General features: G+C 34.6%; 3 protein-coding genes across 6 annotated transcripts; 1 reads left to right on the top strand and 2 right to left on the bottom strand.

The window, feature by feature from the left end:
• Positions 1 to 1,165: 1,165 nt before the first annotated feature.
• On the bottom strand, positions 1,166 to 2,860 carry LOC133693377 (protodermal factor 1-like). Its single transcript, XM_062114582.1, has 3 exons — positions 2,639 to 2,860; positions 1,845 to 2,262; positions 1,166 to 1,718 (listed from the first exon to the last, which is right to left on the bottom strand). Exons 1-3 carry the CDS (start codon positions 2,796 to 2,798, stop codon positions 1,388 to 1,390), a joined length of 909 nt encoding a protein of 302 aa, XP_061970566.1. The 5' UTR covers positions 2,799 to 2,860; the 3' UTR covers positions 1,166 to 1,387.
• A 5,544-nt stretch (positions 2,861 to 8,404) lies between these two features.
• On the bottom strand, positions 8,405 to 13,041 carry LOC133693414 (phosphatidylglycerophosphate phosphatase 1, chloroplastic/mitochondrial-like). Of its 4 annotated transcripts, XR_009842125.1 has the most exons (7): positions 12,328 to 13,041; positions 12,139 to 12,216; positions 11,879 to 11,952; positions 11,676 to 11,783; positions 10,480 to 10,639; positions 8,841 to 9,190; positions 8,405 to 8,662 (listed from the first exon to the last, which is right to left on the bottom strand). XR_009842125.1 is itself a non-coding variant. In XM_062114624.1 (6 exons), exons 1-5 carry the CDS (start codon positions 12,626 to 12,628, stop codon positions 10,523 to 10,525), a joined length of 678 nt encoding a protein of 225 aa, XP_061970608.1. In that variant the 5' UTR covers positions 12,629 to 13,040; the 3' UTR covers positions 8,405 to 8,662; positions 10,480 to 10,522. The 4 variants fall into 4 exon arrangements, 2 of the variants coding, with proteins under 2 accessions (XP_061970608.1, XP_061970609.1); XR_009842126.1 differs by lacking the exon at positions 10,480 to 10,639; XM_062114624.1 differs by lacking the exon at positions 8,841 to 9,190 and having other exon boundaries at positions 12,328 to 13,040.
• Positions 13,042 to 18,132: 5,091 nt separating this feature from the next.
• LOC133694286 (xyloglucan endotransglucosylase protein 1-like) lies at positions 18,133 to 19,452 on the top strand. Its single transcript, XM_062115776.1, has 3 exons — positions 18,133 to 18,520; positions 18,607 to 18,800; positions 18,890 to 19,452. The coding sequence occupies exons 1-3, from the start codon at positions 18,236 to 18,238 to the stop codon at positions 19,293 to 19,295; spliced, it is 885 nt and encodes a 294-aa protein (XP_061971760.1). The 5' UTR covers positions 18,133 to 18,235; the 3' UTR covers positions 19,296 to 19,452.
• The last annotated feature ends 2,194 nt before the right edge of the window (positions 19,453 to 21,646 follow it).

The raw sequence follows: 21,646 nt of genomic DNA, 5'->3' as shown, positions 1-21,646 counted from the left end.
AGCAAGACCTTTTCTTCTTCTCTTATTCATACATCAATTAGGTGATAATGAAATTTAAGTGATATTCATTGCATTTGGCATGGGAATTTTGATGATTCTAGGTAGGTATTGTTATTACAGACAAATTATATGTCGCAGCTCATATCATGATCCGACATCTGCTAAATCATCAATCTTTATCACATATATGTACAAAGCCATTGCTGTCATTTTAAGTCATAATTATTCAAGCACTAAATTTTGTTGTACTCTGTATAGTGAGGGGGAACTTAACCGACTTTAGAACTGTTGAGTCATTTGTTTGTTGATTGCAAAGAGGAAGGACGAGTGAAACCTAGACAATCTGTTCTAGATTCCAAGATTTTGCATTTTTTAAGTACTTGTCGGTAACACCAAAGAGTCAGTGCTCAGTGTTCAACTGTTCATACATCAAGAAACAAAGAAGGAAGAAATAAATTAAATTGGTTATTTGTTAGAAAAAAATTATAATTAAAGTCTTTTCTTCTCACCTATCGTCCATTGTTTCTTGTTATTTGTGTTCATAAAATGCTCTTCTGGTCATCTTAAGCCGAGGCACAAATCTCCTCTGGATGTTGTTCGATACATTTTATATCACCTTATCATGATTTAACAATGATAATCACAGGCCTATATGTATTTTGGCTTTGGTCCACGTTCATCTTGGATTCCTTTGACAGCCTTATCCCTGCACGTTCAGATTTCTCATAAATAAGTAGGGTTGAGTTAATTCCTACAGCTGTGCTATGCAGTAAGTGTTTTTCTGCACTGCTTGCTGCCTTACATAAAGCCCATTCAATTCTCATTTACTCTCTGGTACTAACCTAGCTTGCCTCGTTTGCTGCCATTTCTTAGACTGACAAGTGACAGCTAAGCTATGGAGATGTTTTTTTTTATATATTATTATTATTATTATTAAGGATATATAAAATCCATATTGGGATTTTGACAAACTGTACCTTGTATTTTTCTGCAAGTTCCAACTATATATCATGCAGCATATTTCTTATACTGATCTCCTGTATAGACACATCTTGTGTATTTTGAGTCGCAGACCCTCTTTTTGGGCTTTTATTATTTATAAAAATCTCTGAGATGCTAACCCAGTAGCACATTTTTATTGACAACAAAAAAAATGGAATTGAATTTGAACCATGAATCTTATTTAAAACTAAATAAGAAAACATCAACTTAAGCATTCAAATGTCAACATAGTTTCTATCCTTGAATATAAAATGACATCAACGTTGATCATAAGACACTAGGTCAAATAAGAACCCAATTAAAAAGCGCACACCACAAAACATATACTAATTAATTATGCTTTCCACCAACTAAACAGTGAACATAAACAAAAGATCATCTCTCATCAGGCTCTAGGCTTGAGTCTGCCCTCATTGGCCAGCTTGAAGAGATGTCCCTGGGCTCCTGCAGCCTTGTTGGAGGCGAGTGCAGAAATGAAATTCTCCCTGACTTGCCTGGTTGTGAAAGGGAACCTGTTGCTTACCATGGAGTTGAGCAAGGAAGCAGTACCTTCTCGGTAGAGTGTTCCGTACCCATCAGTACGTGTGTTTGAAAGTGCTTGCTGCACGGTCATACTCGTTCCAAATCCTGGCAAGCTACCAACACCAAATGCGTTTCCCATTGTTCCCCACCAGCCCAAAACACCCCATATTAGCGCAGGGTGAGTTCTCCAGTAACTGTAAGAAAAACAAAACATACGTGTCAGTTGTTAGTTGTTAATATATGGACACTGCATGATGATAGGTGTATATATTTGATCTATTTCATATAGTTTAGATTCGAGGTGAATAATAGAAACTTACTTGCATGAGAAGGGTGAATTAGGATCAGGAATGAAAGGAGGCGTGGGGGTGAAAGGGGTGCCTGGAATGATACTTGGGGTGGTTGGTGGGCTTACACTGACCGGTGTTGGGGGGCTGCCTCCAGTGGTCGGAGGGGTGGGGTAGGTACCACCTCGAGGAGGGTTTGATGGTATTGATGGAGTAGGAACACTTGGTGGGGTCCCACAATTTCCACCTGAAGGGGTTGATGGTGTTGGATTGTGGCCTCCACCTGAAGGGGTTGATGGTGTTGGATTGTGGCCTCCACCTGAAGGGGTTGATGGTGTTGGATTGTGGCTTCCACCTGAAGGGGTTGACGGGGTTGAGTGAGATGGTGTGCCACCAGAGCTACCTCCTGAGCCATGTGAAGGTGTAGTTCCATGGGAAGGGGTGTGTGAACCTGCCAATTAGAATTTGAACCGTTAACAGTCTAGATATTGGAAGAAATTAAGAAGTAAAGTAGATTTACAGAGGTTTCTTTAGCTGAATCCTCTTAGTGATTTGATCAGATATGAACATTTTCTTCCCACTATCACATGCATATATAGTATTAAAAAAATGCTATATATAATAGCATGAATACACGCGAACACATAATTTACAAATTATCTAGCAACTTAGTAAGAAAAAAGTAGGTCGTGCATGCAAGATATATAGGGTGCAAGTACTGTAGTTTGGAGCGCGATTGCCTCTGTGTGATATATATATATATATATATATATATATATATATAGAGAGAGAGAGAGAGAGAGAGAGAGAGAGAGAGAGAGAGAGACCAGAAGGGGGACTTCTTGAATGCGGGTCTGGTGGGGAGTAGTAGGTCTTTTGATCTTCAAAGGTTGTGGCCAAGACAGGGAAGACCAAGTTGTGGGAAAGCAAGCCAGCGACCAAAACCCACATCAACATTGGAGCCTGATTGCTCTTCTGCTTCTCCATCTCTGTATGCTCGGAGAGGACTAGAAGGAAGATAAGAGATGACTGAAAGATGCATTCTCCAGTGAAGGACAGGTGATTATATAGAGTTGACAGAGGGAAGTAAATATTAGCAGGTGAAAGAGGACGTGGTTAGTTGATGTGTTGCAGGAGCATTAATAAGTGCTATTAATGACTTGTATTGATGCGATGATGCAGATCCACCCCCTCCCTCGTCTTATTTCACCCACGACGTCCTTATAGTTTTAACTTACATAAGCTCACTCGTGATAATGGATTGTTGTGGGGATTGAACCTGTCAGCTTTATGTGTTAATTGTCATTGCCATCTAGGTTTTGCCAAGGTTACTGCAGCATGAATTATTCTAGCAGCGGGAACTGTCATTATCCAAAACTCTAAGGATGTATAGTAGGAACCAGTTTAATTTCTGCAAAGATTATTCCTGATTGCGTGTTCTTCCAAATCCAAAGAGAAGCTCGCAGGCTTAGCTCATGGTTCACTAGAAGGGAGACGGAATCGGGAATCATTGAGAACGAGAGCAAACAAAATAATGGGGCATAATTCTAGGACCTAATTAATCTCTACTTGCAGCCATTTGACAAGATTATAGAACAAGCTCGTACAGTGATACCGTATGGGACCAAGTTGCCTTCAATTAACAGGCTGTGATTAATCTACAGGGAGTGGTCTCAAAAGTTTCGGCATAGACATGATTTTTGAATCCATCAAAATTTGTGCAAAGACAATAAGATCAAGCAGCAAAACTTAAACAACTAATACTCAAACTGGTTAGTCACGAAGCACAGTGGAATAGGCATCCACTGTGATACTGGGAAGTTCGAAACATCATAATGTCTCCTAATTTCTTTGTTTATCATTTCCTGTAAGACCAGCTGGTGCTGCAACATCCCCTAGTGATCAATGTGACATTTAGTTTCAACCTCAAGAAAAATGATCGAAACCCATGTCTCAACTTGCTCCATGCCAAGGGATTGAACCCTCCATCATCTCCTGTTTCATTATCTCTAGACTTTAAGCCGTTGAATTCAGGACTAGGTTGTTTTCTCTTTTTTTCAAAGTCTCCGTTCAGCTGGTCCCGTTTTGAACTTGAGCTAGATATGAAATGTATTTCTTCTAATGAATTAACTCTGTCAAAATAAGAGAGGGAGAGGGGCAGGTACCTTTTATCTTTCTCTCATCAGACAAGCTAACAAATATTGAGCCCAAGAATTATGGTGGTTCCATAGACCATAAAGATTTGAGCCCTGCGCGCTTGCTCACAACCTCCATCCAATATTTGGTTTTATTACCATTTCAGATCCCAATTTCAAATAAATTAATTTTCTTCGCCGTAGACCAGACCAGGCCATTGAAAACAAGAACAAGATCTTGTTGGGATATTTAGATCTTGTACTAATCTTTACGAAAATATAAAATGGTGTCTCTTGGCAGCACAGCCTGTTGCTCCATAGTTGTCATCGTTGCAACTTGAATATAAGCAGACAAACGCATGCTACAGGAATGTGATCAAATAAACCTTAAAAAAAACATGAAAATTGGCATACTAAGAGAAAAGGGACCCATAATTCTGAAATTAGAAGTTGTCACCTTAAAGATTGTGGCAGAGAAGTAGTTGAGGTAGAACACAAGCGTTAGGAGATGAGTAAATAAATGACAGCAAAACTGTCTTTGACCAATAATTCTTTAACATATATACAAATACTATATGTTTTAAATTTTTAGATTTGAAAATTTAAAAGGATTGAGAGATTTCAATCCAAAATATATTCCATCAGTCCTATCTTGCAAACTTATATTAGCATCGACCGAAATAAATTGACCCTACTCTGTTTATTTTATAAAAAACAGTTTTTTAAAAATTATTTTTAAAAATTTTGTGTTTATTTGCCATTAAAAAAATTAATCAATAAAAAATATGTTTCAGTCAAAAAAGTTTTTGATCTGGTTTTCAAGTAAGTGTTTTCCTTTTATTTCTAGCAGAAAACACTTTCCAGAAATTGTGAAAAATTTAGAAATATTATATTATTTGCTGATTATATCAAATTTGATCATCAAACTTTTAATTGCTATATATTTTGTTTTGAATCTTTTTTTTTTTAATTTTATCATTTAGGATTTGATTTAATTTGATTTTTATATCAATTATGGTCCTTATTTTTATGATTGTTATTTGTTTTTCTTTTATCATTTTTAATTGAAGTTTTGTATTTATCAGATTTGGTCATCATTCTTTTTATTGTTATATTTTTAATAATTTATGAAATTATAATTTTTTTTTAATTTCATTATCTTTCAACTTTTTTATCTGTTAGATTTTATCTCTATTATTTTCATTGCTATTTATTTTATTTGAGATAATTTATGAAATTATATATATATTTTAATTTTATTATTATTCAAATTTTTAATTTGTAAGATTTATTCCTCATTATTTTAATAAACTTGAAAAAAATATTAACAATTATTTTCCAGCTTATTTTCCATGACATAGTCAAGCACTAGAAAGTATTTTTCAATTTATTTTTCATGATACTACTAAATATTAAAAAATAATTCACTTTCAAGAATTTATTTTTAAAAAAATTATTTTCCAGAAAAAAAATACATTTCAATAAATAAATGGGTCTAAATGAAAATTTATTTTTGAGTGTAGAAGACTGCTTGGCCATTTCTGTAATACATTATAGAGTTCTGGTCTGTCAAGGAGAGGAAAGCCCAAGTCCCACATGAACGCCAGTTAATCTGAACGACACGACCTCATCAGCTTTGCCTGGTAGCTCTCTCTTGCATATCAATCATTAGTCACTGTCACCCACTATTTCCATGCGAGGTAAATGTTTTGGGGCCCATGATTTTACAGTGGCCCACATGCTAATTCAACCGTTCGTTGGTTTTTGCCGTTGTGGCTTATAAAAAGTTGATTCAATGAAATCATTTTTAGTTGTGGAATATTATATTAAAATATGTATTTGATTTAAATTGATGTTGAAATAATTATTAATTAAAATACAGTTTTTATGTGCTTGGTTAACTTTTTTTTTTTTACTTAGGTGAATTGGGGTTAAATTTTTTTTTTATGAATATTACAGATATTCATGGGAAAATACTTAATCTGGATAAATAGAATATACAACACATATTGAAATCTGGCTCGGCATCTTCATGACTCTCATTTATTTCTTGCCCGTATCGACTTCAAAACAATGAGCACTCCAAATAAATGTATACAGGGGTAGGGGTGATTATTCAGGGGTAGGAGTAGGGGTGATTATTTTCGATTCGATTTGATTTTTATCAAAAAAAATAACTAAATTGATTTAAAAAAACCAAAACCAGTTCAAACCAACTGATTTTGGTTCGGTTTTTTAGGACAAAAACCGGTTCAAACCAGTTTGGCTCGGGTTTTTTTGGTTTTCTCGGTTTGACTCGGTTTTTTCCTTGATTTTTTTTGTTTGAGTTTGGTTCGGTTTTTTTGGTTTCAAGCTTATAAAACCAAACCAAACCGATTAGTTTTTTCAAAATTTTAATCGGTTTAATCAGTTTTTTTTTTACGGTTCGGTTTTTTCAGTTTTTTTTTTCCAGTTTTTTTTATTTAATCAGTTTTTTTGTTTTTTTGTTCACCCATACATATATCTGAAAGTAAATTACCCAATTCAATTAAATGAAAAAAAAATTGGTTCACAGTAGAACAAATAGCACATTTTACATTTTCAGGAGTCCCACATCATATAAAACTTCTGTTTTTTTTTTTAGAATTGTTGATATTTAAATTTTAAACATGAATCATAAGTGAATAAAAGGTGAACCGTTTGTGGATATAAATAAATATCTGCATAATCAGAAAGACATGAACAGTTTGAGGATTGAAAACTTTTAATGATAGTAGATGTGTTTTTTTTAATCTCCTTTTTGTAATTTCGATTAACTTTTGTTGTAGTTAATTATTTTTATTGTTGTCACCATGTATGATTTTTCATTAGTAAAGTATGAGTTGTGATGACCTAACTTTTTTAAAAAAAAAATTATAAATAAAAATTATTTTAAATAAAATAGGTATAGCAATATTTATTTTGTGATAATTTGTATTAAATTATTTTTCCTTGAGCTTTATTATTTTTTTCGCTTCTCTTTCTGTTTTGTTATTTCGAGAGGGAGTTGATCAAGCTAACTCGGATCAACTTGTATTTTTGTTCATAGTGTTTTTTTTATTTAACTCGGGCCTTTTAGATAGGCCATTCTTTTGGAGGTCTAATTTTTGTTTTTTTTATCTTAATCTCATGTCGCATATAACGAGTTAATTAAGTTAATACAAGTTGATTTGGATTTTTTTCTTGATTTTTTATTATGTTTTGTTTTTTAATTTTATCATTTTGCATTAAATTATTTTCCCTTGAGATTTTTTGTTTTTTCACTTTTCTTATTGTTTGGTTATTCTTAGAGCGGATTGGTAAAGTTAACTTGGATTTGGCTTAAGGTTATTTTGACCTTTTTTTTTTTGTTGAACTTCGGTTTTTTTACTAGGTCATCCTTTTAAATTTTTTTATTATTATTTTAATTTCATATAACATGTTGTTGTTTTGTTAAATTAATATCAGATGATTCGAGTTTTCTTCTTTGGTGTTATATTTTTTGAAGTTTTTTTTTTGTTTTTATCTTAAGTATTAGATTATTATAACTTGAACTTTATAATTTTTTTTTTATTTTTTTTATAGATTTTTTCGGTCTCATAGCTCTTGGCGGGATTTAGTTAATTTAATTTGAATTGTCTTGCACTATTATCACTTTTAATGTTGAAATTGTTTTGATTAGACCCGCGAAGTAACGTAAGCCACTTAAATAGTGGCCTCCTGCATCGGTTCAGTATATGGGCATGAGTTTCATCAAGGAAAAGCGAGGGCAGCAGCACTGATGCCTTCGTGGAATGATATCCAACAGCCTGGGCCCTGCAGGGCTTGAGATTTTGGTGCCAAAAATGTGCGCCTCCGTTCCAGCTCCACCTAGATAAAAATTGGAACTTAAGTGATGAAATCAGTCTTTAACATTCGACCAAAGCCTTGACATTTACCATAGTTTTGGAGTGCATGCTGGGGATTAAGTTCTAGCCTGGAACACCGAATGCTTTCGAGAGAGTTCTGGACGGAGTTTTCGCACCACCTGTTTCATTTCATGGTTCCAAGTTTTCAAGAGCTAAGAAAGCAAGGAAAGAGAAGAAATGTTGATTAAAGTGGCATGGGAGAAGAGGAAGGAGGTGGAAAGCGGGCTCGGGGGTGATGAAGGAATATTACTTTCCCAGTTGGTGAGTGGGGAGATCAGTGAAGAGGAGGTTCTTGATAATGTGGTTTTGCTAGTGTTTGCAGCTCATGATACAACATCCTTTGCCATTACCATGACTTTCAAAATGCTAGCTGAGCATCCAGACTGCCATTCTCTCCTCCTTGAAGGTACTCTTTGCTTTCAGTATTTTAGGTTACAAAGAAAATTTCCAAAGTCGGAGGGGCATCCCAAAGACAAAATATATGAAAATAAATACAATTCAGACTTGAATGTGAATTTAATGACCTCACTTAAGAAGCGCTTTCTTCCCATGATTCTACTAAATTCAGTGTATATTATTACTCTTGGCAGAACATTGTTGACATAATGAGCAAGAGGAAACCTGTAGAGTATCTAACATTGGAAGACATGAAGATGAAACATACATGGCAAGTTGCACGTTAAAGCTTGCGGCTCTTCCCACCTATCCTTGCCTCCTTTAGAGATGCTATCGTTGACATTGAATGCGAAGGATTCACTATTCGTAAAGGGTGGAAGGTGCGCATCTATTCTGAATCCTTCCTTCCTTGATGCTGGTACACAAAACAAAGCTCAAACATTGAGAAGATTACCCATGGCCCACTCTTCATGCTTTCTCAAAAAAAAAAAAAAAATAAAGAACCCCTTATACAACACAGTTCAAGGGTGGCTTGATTACAAGCATTCTAGATATTGGAGAAAACATGCGGCAACAGAAAAATGCATGTTTACCGGAAATTAGCCTTCAAATATCTTAACAAATAATTCATCATAGATCTAATTTCATCTTGTCTTCTGCAGGTTCTGTGGACACCATACCGCACCCACTAAAACGAAGAGTATTTCAAGGATCCTCTAACTTTCAATCCAAGCAGATTTGAGAAGCCAATTCCACCATATGCTTTACCTTCCCTTTGGAGGAGGACGAAGACTTTGCGCAGGAAACCAACTGGCAAAGTTGAATATCCTCATCTTCACCCACTATGTTGTAATTCTTCACAATTGGTCCTTAGTCGGCCCTGATGAGCAAATCACCATGGATCCTCTCCCATTCCCTTCCCATGGAATGCCCATCAAAGTTTCTAAGAAGTCATTTTAGAGTAGAACCAACAGCAGGATTTAGATACTTTGCACACAAATGTTCAAGTCTTCAAAGAATCATGCCCTACAAACTAGGTTTTACTTTTTACAGCATTATGAGGGGGCTAATCTTGCGCTGGATCTCACATCTACAATCTCATATATAATCTCTTTGGATGTGAATGTCCAAATGTATTCATAGCAGGCCCAGACAAAAACCTTTTCTTTCAACTTGATATATGTTTGCACGGACATAAGCAAGCATTTCAAGCACAATAGATTCTAAAGGCTACCAGCACAGCCTACTTCAAGATGGAACTAATCTAAACCCTTTTAATTTGTAACCCGACTCCAGAAATGTCAATCCCATCTTCCCTAGATTTAATATTTAATACTATTAATACAATATTGGTTAATACCTCAATATCCCTAAAGGTGTCTAAAATCACCAGACGCATCCTTCCTAGATTTACTTGGTCATGTGATTTTTCATCACAGAGTAACTTAATACTAGAATACAGAAAGTATTTGTTTCACCAGTGCATAAAATCTTAGATTAAAAAGACAATAGAATAACAAATAAAGAACCAAAACAAGCAGAAAGAAAAAAGCATCATTGTGTGGTTCAGTTTTCAAAGGGTTTTTTTATACCTCACACCACTCCAAATATCATGGAATGTTTGGAAATAATTTATTCCTCGCACAAGTACCGATCTCATCTACATCCTGGCTTGGCAGAATATAGATAAATATTTTTCTTTTCAAATATCTCATAGAAAATGTAGTCTGAAAAGTCTCTGTTTTCAGATGACAGCAACACCTTATCTTATTGTTCTCTTAGTATTAAGCCATAAAAAAACACAAAAATGTTGCGAGCTTTTGATCAGTCCTACAGGCTTTAAATGATTCTCTCTTTAAATTATCCCCCCCCCCCCGGGCGGGTGTCAACATGTCCTCTAACTCGAAGTAACAGTTCACAATGCAAGGGAAAGTTATGATGTCAGCATAAATAACAACCTATTGTATATATTTGATGATGTTAATCATCCCTAGATGAGTGACTCTCCTATAGGAGAAAAGCAATGCCCTGTAAATTGCTTGACTGTGGTTTATGATCATTCCAAAATGTAATCTGTCAATCTAATAGGGCCTTCATCAATTAAAAAGATTTGGCTTTCCATCACCAGTCTTTCTTTTGGAAATTTCTCACTCAAATTGTGATTGACACAAAAAGTTATATTGGACATCAATTAATCAATTAAATAAACAAAATTTGATGACAAGAAATAACCTGAGAATCATTGGTAGTTACAAGATTTTGCACCAAAGTTTTCCTACAAAGGTGGTGGATCTTTTACACATTCCATGGCATCTGGTAGTAGATTATGACTGATTGGCTTCATTCCTCTTTTAAGCCAATAGTTCATAAGAGACATTTCTAGTTTCCGCACCTGTGAACATTCATTTCATCCAATCAATCATGTATTCTGTGGAAGCTAGAACAAACTACAACTTTTTCCTCTAATTCTCTGAGATTCCAACAATGCAGAACCAAAAGTATTAGCGATGAGAAGTAACTAGCAGACAATGCCCGCTTCAGTTACAAAAAGATTTTGTCAATCTTTTCTTTTGCTCTTTTTATTTTGAAGAATTAAGAGTCAAAATATACAAATAAGAAAGGTAGATACAAGAAGTAAAAGGGGCCACATGCTACAAGGCAGCAGCAGTAATCCTCATCTAAAAAATGGAAGAAGAAACACAATATATAGAAGACCAGTCAAGCAGATCTTGTCTAATCTTTTAAGTAGTTCTATGAGTACACGTAAATGTACAATTTCTCAATATGGTAAAGCAACTTAAATAGCTATCTTTATAAGGTACAGCTGTCATGTCACATCCACGAGTCCATTTTAACTTCCATGGCATCTTAAGGAAAATTCTTATAACACATTATATCAATGAGTTAGGCTACTATAAATGTTCTACATTCTTTTGCTCCTAAGTGACACAAAAATCACAAATAAAGATGTGAAAGCAAAAAACACAGCAGGCATCACACAAACAATATCAGGGAGTGAGACCCACATGAGGATTAGCGAAAACCTAGGTACAATTTTCAAGGAGAGATAAAGCAGAGGTAATGATGAATATTTCAAAGTGAAAGGCAAGCCATCAGCAATGCAGGGAAAAAAAAAAAAACTTCTCACTGGATAGAAGACAAATAATGGACAGCCTCAACTGCATACAACTAAAAACTTATTGAAAGAATGTGATATCCTCCGATAAATAAAAACAACAGGCTGTTAATGGCATCACATTCACAACACTTATACAGCCTTATTTCACATTGAAACCTTTTGCACGATCTTTTCATCCATAAAATAGAAAATAGCATATATCTATTCAAAATACAACTCCCCATGTTTTTCTTATTTTTCAAGGATGCCAAAAAATTAAATTCAGTGTCTCAAATAGAAGATGACTAACCTGCCTAACAATGAATGGTTCCTCCGCAAGACTCAGTGGCTTTGTTAATACCGTCAAAAAGCCATTTTGGTTTCCATAAACAATGTCTGTGAAGGGCCGATCACCCACCTGTAATTTGCATCACACAAGTATACTATTCACATACAATGAACAAAAAGAAACCAGAGCAACAACTCAAAGCAGCTCATGTAGTTTGCATATACCATTACAAGCTGTGACGATTTGCAGCCAAAGTGCTTTTCAATTTCTTCAGCTGTTCCAGCAGGTTTCTTTACCCCTGTGGTGTAATATGTGAACGATTAATATTTTCAAGTAGTGCAATGGACAGCATGTTAACTAAGCAAATCATTCACAATCGTAAAAAAAAAAAAAAGTCAGCTTCCCAATTGCATAACCATAAAAAATAAAAAATAATAAGTTTTCCATTAAAATTAAAGCTCAAATTGGCAGAGAAGAAACTTACTGTGCCTTATTACTTTAATTCCAATTGCCTTCTCAAGTGCCCTGGCTTTTGAATCGTCATGATCGTACTCGAAGAGACCTGACTCATTACAGCAACAGCACACGAACACAGCTTAGTAGCCTACTATCAAAAAATAAAATCGCAAACAACAAACAAGATCAAATAACAAAAGGGTCATGGCAAAGCTACCAGCAGAGTTACTGAACACAGCGATATCATTCCCAAAAACAGATTTACACCTCTCAATGGACGCATGAAGAGGGTCCCAAATTGTCAAAGAGTAAGGCACGGTGATAGTATTATCCTTATCAAACACCACACCTTTAAAGCCTCTCCTTTGCAACTCTCCCCAATCAATGTACCTTATATCAGCCACTAAAACATGAGGCAGAGCCAAATGCTGGTCCTTAACAAGCACGGAAGCCGACGAACCAATTCCTTCAACGTTGATTCTTTGGCTGAAAGTAGCTCTCAAGTCTTTCCACCACATGTTTGATAAAAGTCTTCTATGATTCCCTGTTTGAGTGTCTCCTATTTCTCCAATTTCTTGGTTTTTGGTTTCTGGGATTTGGTTAGTGCTGGTATTAGTCTAAAGAATAGTGAAATAGGTCAACAAATGACAGGTTCTGATCAGGTTCAGGGTAGCTTTTATTATCGTTAGTTTGGGAATCTTTTTGCTCTTTGTTGTTGCTTTTACAATTGCTTGTAGGGTGGAGAGTGAGGCAACAGATATTTTTGGAGTGGGTTTGTTGATGTGAAGAGGAAAAACAGCTGGGCTCTACGATTCCGAGATGGGAACGATGGGCATGGAAGTTAAGAGGTACAGGAACAGAACAGTTGGGTAAGGGAGGATTACTAGTAACATTGCTGGTTCCAATTTAGTGGTTGATTTTTGTGTTTTAAGCATTCATTTTTCCAAGGGAAGGGAGTAAAGAGCCGCATTTTTAATTTCGCAGGCCAGCCTGTGGATGTGGCCCGTTCTGAACTATATGGCATGCCATTATAATTTGGGCTTTGAGCCTCATATTATTGGTAATTTTCCTAATTGAAGAAAAATCGCAGGCCTAGAATCTTTGTAACTGGCTTTTCACATGTGGAATTTAGCTTTGGCAGCTATTACATTCATGTAAATTTTTTTATATATATAAATTTGAGAAATTTGAGATATTTAAATAAATATTTTTTTTTACAAAAATAATATTTTAGAGAAATAAACTCTGAAAATATATATATTATAATTGTTGAGAATAAAGAGACTGTAAACTTAGCGTTTAAATGATTCAATGTGTATTTATAGCTTATAAATTTTGTCTTTTGTGGAGAAAATGGACTAAAATATAATTTTATCTTTCTAATATTTTAAGTTGTATTTTACTCAAAATAATATGTATTGAATTATTATCAAATACTGAGAGCTAAAAAAATTCTCAAGAAAAAGTTGAACTCATGCAAGTTGCCTGAGCCATTAGAGATGAAAAATGGAAAAACATAGAGAAACTCATACTTAAAAAATTTCTAAGTAGCTGAAAGGAACTTATGGAGGGTAAAGCCTGTATTTAGAAAGTTTTTTAAGAAGCTGAGGGAAATCCATGGAGGGTGGAGCCCACAATTAGAAAGTTTCTAAGTGATTAAGGAGATGGATTCATGTCGACATTTATACTTAGAAAATTTTTTAAGGGGCGGAGTGGATGAATCCATGTTAACGCCCATAGTTAGAAAAATTTTTAAGAGACAGAGGAAACATACCCATTAAGGGTGATGTTATTACACTAAATAGACCATATCTATCCTCTGAAGAATGGTCGAATTGAAGTGTGAGAGGTAAATAACCTCACTAGGATGGTATAGGATATGAGAGCCCTTTACTGAAGAGTAGTTGTTTTCTAAAAGTGGGTGGCCTTCTTCGCGATGAAATAATGCATGAGAGCCATCTACTAGAGAGAGGTTGTACTTAAAAATATGAGATCCAATATCATCCCTGATGATAATATAAATCTTGGAAACCCCACTAGAAAGTCATGTTAGTTCAAGACTATATTGAAGAGGCGAGAGATTCAAGATCAATCTTTAATGAATTGGTAAAAGGTTTTTGACATAACTTGGAGAATATATCAGTCTCAGACTATATTAGAGAGGCAAGAGATCCAAGATCAATCCATAGCGAATTGATAAAAGGCTCTTTGGCATCAACTAGAGTGTCAGTCTGAAACTCCACTAGATAATAAGGGATTTGAGATCAACCCTAGATGAATTGGTGAGAGACCTTTAAACATCACTTAGAAAATATGTTAGTCCAAGACTACACTAAAGAATAGGGTTCTAAGATTAACCACTAGCCAGTTGGTGAGAAACCCTTAGGCATCACCTAAAATATATGATAGTTCAAGACTGTACTTAATAATGGGAGATCCAAAATCAACCCCTAGTGAATTGGTGAGAGGCCTTTAGGTATCACCTAGAGAATGTATCATTCCAAGACTGTATTGAAGAGATAGAAGATATAAGATGAATCCCTAATGAATTGGTGAGAGGCCTTTTGGCATCACTTGAAGAATATATCAGTCTAAGACTACACTGGATAATAAGGGATATGAGATCAACCCTTAATGAATTGATGAGAGGTCCTTAAATATCACTTAGATAATGTGTCAATCTGAGACTGCACTAGAGAATAAAAGGATTTAAATCAACCCCTTAACGAGTTGGTGAGAGGCTTTTAAGCATCACCTAAAGAATATGTCAGTTCGAGACTGTATTGAAGAGTTGAGGATTCAAAATCAACTTCTAATAAAGTGGTGAGGGACCCTTAAGCATCACTTGAAGAATATATCAATCCAAGACTACACTGGAAAGTAAAGGATCCGAAATCAACCCTTGGTAGATTTATGAAAGGCTTTTAGACATTACCTAAAGAATGATTCTAATGCAATAGAGGGATCTTATACTCATCTCTTGAAGATTATAGGGTTATTTTCCTAAGAAGACTAAGTCAATCCCTTTCAAGAAGAATGATGTTATTGTATTAAATAGACTAAGTCAATCCCTTCCTTGGAAAGTGTCTGGATACCCCTACTAAAGATCTGTAAATAGAAAATGTATATCAAAGATAATTTATTTTTATTTCAAAAATAAACTTACATCCCTATTAGGATTATGCATTTTAGGGTGATCTAAGTGGTAGGTATGAGGGAGGTTTTATAAGGGACATGTCTTGGAAATGGCATTAATGTGTTTGCTTTGACTGTCTTGATAACTTTGAATGGGTGATCCTGTTTTGATTCAATAAGGTTATAAATGTTTAGGATACACTAAATACTTATGAATTGGTCCCTTATAGTTCTTCATCTAGCTTTCATTTCTAGTAAAAGAAAGATTTCACTTGGAAGGTCCTACATGCTGGTTGTTCTTGTAAAAACAAGAAGGCCTGTGTCATAACATATTGACATCTTCCACCCATACATGATTTTACATGACATGTTTCACCTTGAGCAAGTTTATGTTTGGTAAGGCATAAAGTTTTCTCCATATGACATGTTCTCTTACCCTTATCAAGGTCTTTAAGGTTATTGACTCAATTAATTGTTCTATCTTGAGTATATTCTCATCAAACCTTTTCAAATATACTTGTGTAGACTCTTTTTTTTTATAACACCAAATAGCTTCGTGGAGCTTTTCCTGATGTGTATGTTGGTGTTGAAGCGTGTCGCTAACTTTACGTAGAGGTTAATAAACCTTTCAATGAAGCTTGACTCTAAATTATTATACCATACATGCGCAAACCTTTGGAAGGTTGTGTGAAGAATTTTGCATATTACGTCATTATCCTAAATGACCAATTTTAAGCTGCCACATATATTTTTGTACATGCTCTCTCGGGTAGACCAAACCATCATAGTTATCCACTCTTATTTTTATGGAAATATAATCCTTAGGGAGTTGAGTGTTCAATACTTGTTTGGATAAAGAAGAACCCTTCCACTGATTTAGGTTGTAGACATTCTTCTAGGTATGTTCATGTACAAATCCTCTCTTAGTCCTTTGTGTGATAGGTTATTGGGAGCCCGAAGAGTTTAGCATGGAACAACGATTACAGTAACCAGTGTTCATCTCACATTTGCTAAAAGGGTACGCTCGAAGTACCAACTCTATACATAGGTATCACAATGGCACGAGTGATGCCTTGAGGGACTCTCATGAATGTCATTTTACATGGTCTCCTCTAGGTAGTGTAATCATTTACGGATGCCGGGTATGATCGATTGCCATGAAGTTAGGGCATTGAGTGTTAATGAGGGTATCAAGACTTGTTGGGGTGGCAAGATCTAATTTTGTGATTAGGTTGCCAACATAGCCTAAGTAAGGGGTTGAATTTGATTGGTGAGTTGTTGAAGGTTTGGTCGGAGATAGATTTTCTCAAATCCTAACCTAGACGTGTCTTGATTGTGTGCTATGAAATGACCTGAAAATGTCAAAAATAAATTTCAGGAAGAAACTGATGGCTTTTTTTAATTAATTTCCACAGACAACGCCAAATGATGAGGTCCTAAAATATCCAAGTAGCTTATGAATAAGGTTTATATGTTGGATAATTAGTTCATCTTTTAGTTCAAGAAATCTGATTCATTCTCTCTAGCCAAGGTGTCTAATGGCTTGATATGGAAAGCCCGGGAAGTTGGTAGCTAGTGGGGCTTGATAAATTAAGGTGGCTGGTATTTGCAAAATGTCCTTTTTTATAAATTTGTGGACTCTTAGATATTTAAGTAAATATCTTTTTAGAGAGAGAAAGTACAACAATATTTTAAAGAGATAGATTCTGAAAATATGTATGTTATAAATGTTGAGAATGAAGAGATTGTGAACCTGACATTTAAAGGATTCATTGTGTATTTATAGCCTATAAGTCTTGTATTTTGTGGAGAGAAAAAGTTAAAATGTAATTTTACCCTTATGATATTTTGAGTTGTATTCTACTCAAAATAATACATATTGAATCAGTATAAAATATTGAAAGATCTATGTAGGATCTTAGAAAAAATTTCAAGGGAGTGTTGGGCTCGGGCAAGTTACTTGAGTTCATTATAGGTGAAAAACGGATTGAAATGCACTATCTGAACTAAAACATGTTGAGCTCGAATGTGGTAGCTCGAGCCCATAGAGATGCTTGGGTGCACGCCTAGCACCTTTGGTGCTAGGCAGCACACCCAGTTTGCTGGGCATGTCATGCCCATGCACTTATGTAGTAGTTGGGCTCGAGTGTGGTAGCTCAAGCCCATAAAGATGTTTTCTAGGTATTTTTTTTGGGGGGGTGGTTAGCGCATTAAATAAATTAACTTTCATTTAATAAAAAAAATAGTAATTTAAAATTAAAATCTTAATATTTGAATCTATTGTGTTTTTTTTTTTTTTGAATTGTTGTAGTTCTTCCAAGATTGATTGCTATAAAGCTTTAACCGGGCAACCTCTTACATAATTGGCATCGAAGCCTAAATTTGACAAAAAAAACACATTCAAGATAAGCATGCTATGGAAAACAATTGAAAAGTAAAAAAGGAGAGCAAGCTACAAAGAAAGGGCTGCTTGGAATTTCAAGGTACAGAGCAGTTAATAGTACTATATAAACTCACGCGAGTCAAGTGAAGCCCGTTGAACTAAGGCACGTCCAGAACCGGAAACGCCACTTACACACAAACCACCCAACGCGTATTGTATTTTCTGTCTCCAGTTGGATAAAATACTTTAAGCTTAGCCAGCTCTTTGTTATGCCGCTGCCATTCATTATGTATTTGTATGTTGGACACTGTTTTGGCTCTGTTAGTCAAATAGCGCATACCACTTCACTTTCACATACACCCACTTTTTTCCACTTTCCTGGGCTGCTTCCTCGATTAACTTTGCAAGCCTGTCTCCAGTCCTCCAAGATTGTGAATATATGCCAGCTATAACTAGTTTTCAATCAATTAGGATAGGTTCCTGCCTATGAACACAACTATATAAGGGACTCAAGCTCGAAGTTCCAACCTCACACAGAACATTTTGCTCTCTCCTAATCTCTAGCGAGCAGCTAGTATATACATCTCCTTATCTTAGAAACATAAAGATGTCTTTCTCTTGTTCGAGTAGACTTTCTTCCATGCCTTTGTTTGCTCTGTTAATTGCTTGTCTAGTGGGAGCCTCCAAGGGTGGCAATTTCTTCCAAGATTTTGACATCACCTGGGGTGATCAACGTGCTAAGATACTAAATGGTGGCCAACTTCTCACACTATCTCTTGACAAGGATTCTGGTTCTGGCTTCCGATCCAAGAATGAGTACTTGTTTGGCCGAATCGACATGCAAATCAAGCTAGTATCGGGCAACTCGGCTGGCACTGTCACCACATACTATGTAAGCCTCGCTCCTTTCTACTCGAATTGAATTCTGCTGCAACTCGTAGATTTGAGTTTTCTCATATTTTCCTACTTGTTATGCAGCTATCTTCTCAAGGGCCGACCCACGATGAGATTGACTTCGAGTTTCTAGGCAATGTAACTGGAGAACCATATACTCTCCATACCAATGTGTTCTCCCAAGGGAAAGGCAACAAAGAACAGCAGTTTTATCTCTGGTTTGATCCCACAAAGGCTTTCCACACCTACTCTATTGTGTGGAACCAACGACGAATAATGTAACTCAAACATACGCTCACCTCAATACTTCTGTCTCGTTGCGATTACTGAATTTTCGAATACTAATTTGCAATTTGGTATGCTTCAGTTTCTTGGTGGACAACATCCCCATAAGAGTATTCCACAACTCGGAATCAATCGGAGTGCCGTTCCCGACGAAGCAACCCATGAGGATTTATTCGAGTCTCTGGAATGCTGATGATTGGGCAACGAGAGGGGGGCTCGTGAAGACTGACTGGACACAAGCTCCTTTCACTGCTTCTTACAGAAATTTCAAAGCCAATGCTTGTGTTTCGTCACCTGGATCATCTTGCACCTCCACATCCCCGAATTCCGTGGAGGACAGTACCTGGCAAGTTCAAGCTCTTGATGCCTCCGGCCGCAACAGACTTCGATGGGTGCAGCAGAAGTACATGGTTTACAACTACTGCACTGACTTGAAACGATTCCCTCAGGGCATCCCAGCTGAATGCAAGCGATCAAGATTCCTTTGAAGAAACTAGACATTAATGGCTCTGTTCCAGATTATGAAAATTCTTTATTCTTTATGCAAATATATGTAAGTGTAATATGAAACAAATTAACTTCAATTCTTTATTCTTTTTGCAAAGAAAAATTAATGAAACATTAAATAAATCATTTTTAATTCCATATGCTCTACTTAATTCCTTTAGCATTATTACAACTAATCTTGATCTAACATTTACACGAACATGAGGGTGGACCATATTTTTCACCAAGTCCCGTGCTCTAAAACTGTGTTTAAGTTGGCAATAAAACAATAAAACAATTGATTTTGATAGTCTAAAAGAAATGCGGCAGCTTTCACCTTTGAGTCTGGGAGGTGGAGTGATTGTTTATTAAAATATTTTTATTTAAAAATATATTAAAATAATATATTTATTATTTTTTAAAAAATTATTTTTAATATAAGTATACTAAAATGATTTATAAACATAAAAAATATTAATTTAAAATAAAAATACATAAATAATTTTAATTTTTTTTATAAATACATTTGAAATATAAAAATAAATAAGCTTTTTACCAAACACATTCTTAAAGGTGATCACTGCTGTAAAAGGAACTTTGGCAAACTTTTGTTTGTAAATGAATACCTAATCACGAATCATGTTCTTCTCTTTCAATTAATTATAACTTAATACTTAGTCATTGTAGTTTAATAAAATTTAACTCTTGTGGTTTCAAAAAGTATTATCAATTAATATATATATTGGTAACTTAGCCCTTTTATTAATTCCAATTTCCTTTTCAATTATTTGTCACACACACACACACACACACACACACACACACACACACACACACACACACACACACACACGTCTACCTTAAAGAGAAAAAAAATGCTAATAAATAACTATAGAGTTATTATAAGGAATTCCTAAATTAAATAAAGAAATAAAATTATTAAACAAAATATTTAATTTTCTAAATTATATAGAAAAAATAAAAATAACTAAGAATAAATAATTCTTCTTAAAACCTCTTGGGTCAGTCTCTTTGTGCTAGAAAGGACTCATCATCGTGTTCAGATTATTAATGTCTTGATCTCATGAATGTTCAATCAAGACTCTTTAAATTTATTTATTTTTATTTGCTTAGGCGTATAATTATTTTAAGTACCTAGGTTCAGTCTCTTTGTGCTAGAAAGGACTCATCATCGAGTTCAGATTATTAATGTCTTGATCTCATGAATGTTCAATCAAGACTCTTTAAATTTATTTTTTTTATTTGCTTAGGCATATAATTATTTTAAGTACCAATTCTAGTCTCTTCATGTTAAATCTTGCATAAGAAATATCTATGAATTGCAAACTTCAAACTTGGTTCATTAATATGTGGAGACTGTCTTATTATATGCACACAATCATGATAGTGTGATGATCTAATCCTAAGGAGTTATAAGGGAAAGTGTAACATACAACTAAGTTTAAGAAACTATTAATTCAAATACATCGTATCTATTTAAAAGTCATATATGAGAAGCTTTTTTCTTATAAACATTCTAAGCAATGTTGAGAGAGAAATATTCTTTCGATTTGATTTTTTATTTTTAAGTTGTTTTGGGAATTGTTTATCATGATAAAAAGGTTTTTTCAAGGTTCTAGAATTGTTTTTGAGGTGTTTTTAGGCCTAAATAGGTGAGAAAAATGCATTTTTCACACGAAAAAAAATGACCACAATTGTGGTAGTTGAGTTCTAGGCATAAAAACAATGTATTGTTTAACATATCAAGAGACGCGTCGATTACTTTTTTTTTTATTTCTAAAACACAAGAATACATTGAAAGGAAACAAGAGACATAAGTAATTGAAATGCGCACTACATATGTGTAGTGAAGAGGACAGTCTAAAACTTCTTTACCTAAAGAGGTGTTTGATAATGTGATGGTGATTGTAGTTCAATGTGTTTTTCAATAAAAAAATATATCAAAATAATATTTTTTTTTATTTTTTTAAATTATTTTTAACATTAACACATCAAAACGATATGAAAATAATAAAAAATAATTTTAAGCAAATAAAAAATTTAAATTTCTGATAAACACAGTTTCAACAATGTCCCTGAACACTACTTAAAATTGCATGGTTCAAGCATGATGATTTTTTCCAATATTTTTTACACACTTTTTGTTTTTTATTTTTTTAGTTCATTCCTTTTTATTTTTGGTAAATTTTATTTTTACACATACATATTAACCAAATTACAGCATTACCCTCCAACCAAAACGCAATCATTCTACCAAAAACAAATTACATCTTTTTGTCATTTTCAAACAAATAAATATTGAAACCATTTAACACGTGTCAACAAGAAAAAA

This window comes from Populus nigra, chromosome 5 (assembly GCF_951802175.1).
Source record: "Populus nigra chromosome 5, ddPopNigr1.1, whole genome shotgun sequence".
NCBI lineage: Eukaryota > Viridiplantae > Streptophyta > Magnoliopsida > Malpighiales > Salicaceae > Populus > Populus nigra.
The sequence above is the reverse complement of the archived record's forward strand: the minus strand, read 5'-3'. Positions and strand labels throughout refer to the sequence as shown.

What these genes read in the sequence shown, in the direction of transcription:
- LOC133694286 (XM_062115776.1), top strand. Translation starts at nt 18,236, where the DNA reads ATGTCTTTCTCTTGTTCGAGTAGACTTTCTTCCATGCCTTTGTTTGCT. An exon ending in GCACTGTCACCACATACTAT is followed by an intron (nt 18,521 to 18,606) that starts GTAAGCCTCGCT and finishes CTTGTTATGCAG; the next exon opens with CTATCTTCTCAAGGGCCGAC. An exon ending in TGGAACCAACGACGAATAAT is followed by an intron (nt 18,801 to 18,889) that starts GTAACTCAAACA and finishes GGTATGCTTCAG; the next exon opens with TTTCTTGGTGGACAACATCC.
- LOC133693414 (XM_062114624.1), bottom strand. Translation starts at nt 12,628, where the DNA reads ATGTGGTGGAAAGACTTGAGAGCTACTTTCAGCCAAAGAATCAACGTT. An exon ending in TGTGTTCAGTAACTCTGCTG is followed by an intron (nt 12,217 to 12,327) that starts GTAGCTTTGCCA and finishes GTAATGAGTCAG; the next exon opens with GTCTCTTCGAGTACGATCAT. An exon ending in AACCATTCATTGTTAGGCAG is followed by an intron (nt 10,640 to 11,675) that starts GTTAGTCATCTT and finishes GAATGTTCACAG; the next exon opens with GTGCGGAAACTAGAAATGTC.
- LOC133693377 (XM_062114582.1), bottom strand. Translation starts at nt 2,798, where the DNA reads ATGGAGAAGCAGAAGAGCAATCAGGCTCCAATGTTGATGTGGGTTTTG. An exon ending in TTCAAGAAGTCCCCCTTCTG is followed by an intron (nt 2,263 to 2,638) that starts GTCTCTCTCTCT and finishes TCTAATTGGCAG; the next exon opens with GTTCACACACCCCTTCCCAT. An exon ending in AATTCACCCTTCTCATGCAA is followed by an intron (nt 1,719 to 1,844) that starts GTAAGTTTCTAT and finishes TTTTTCTTACAG; the next exon opens with TTACTGGAGAACTCACCCTG.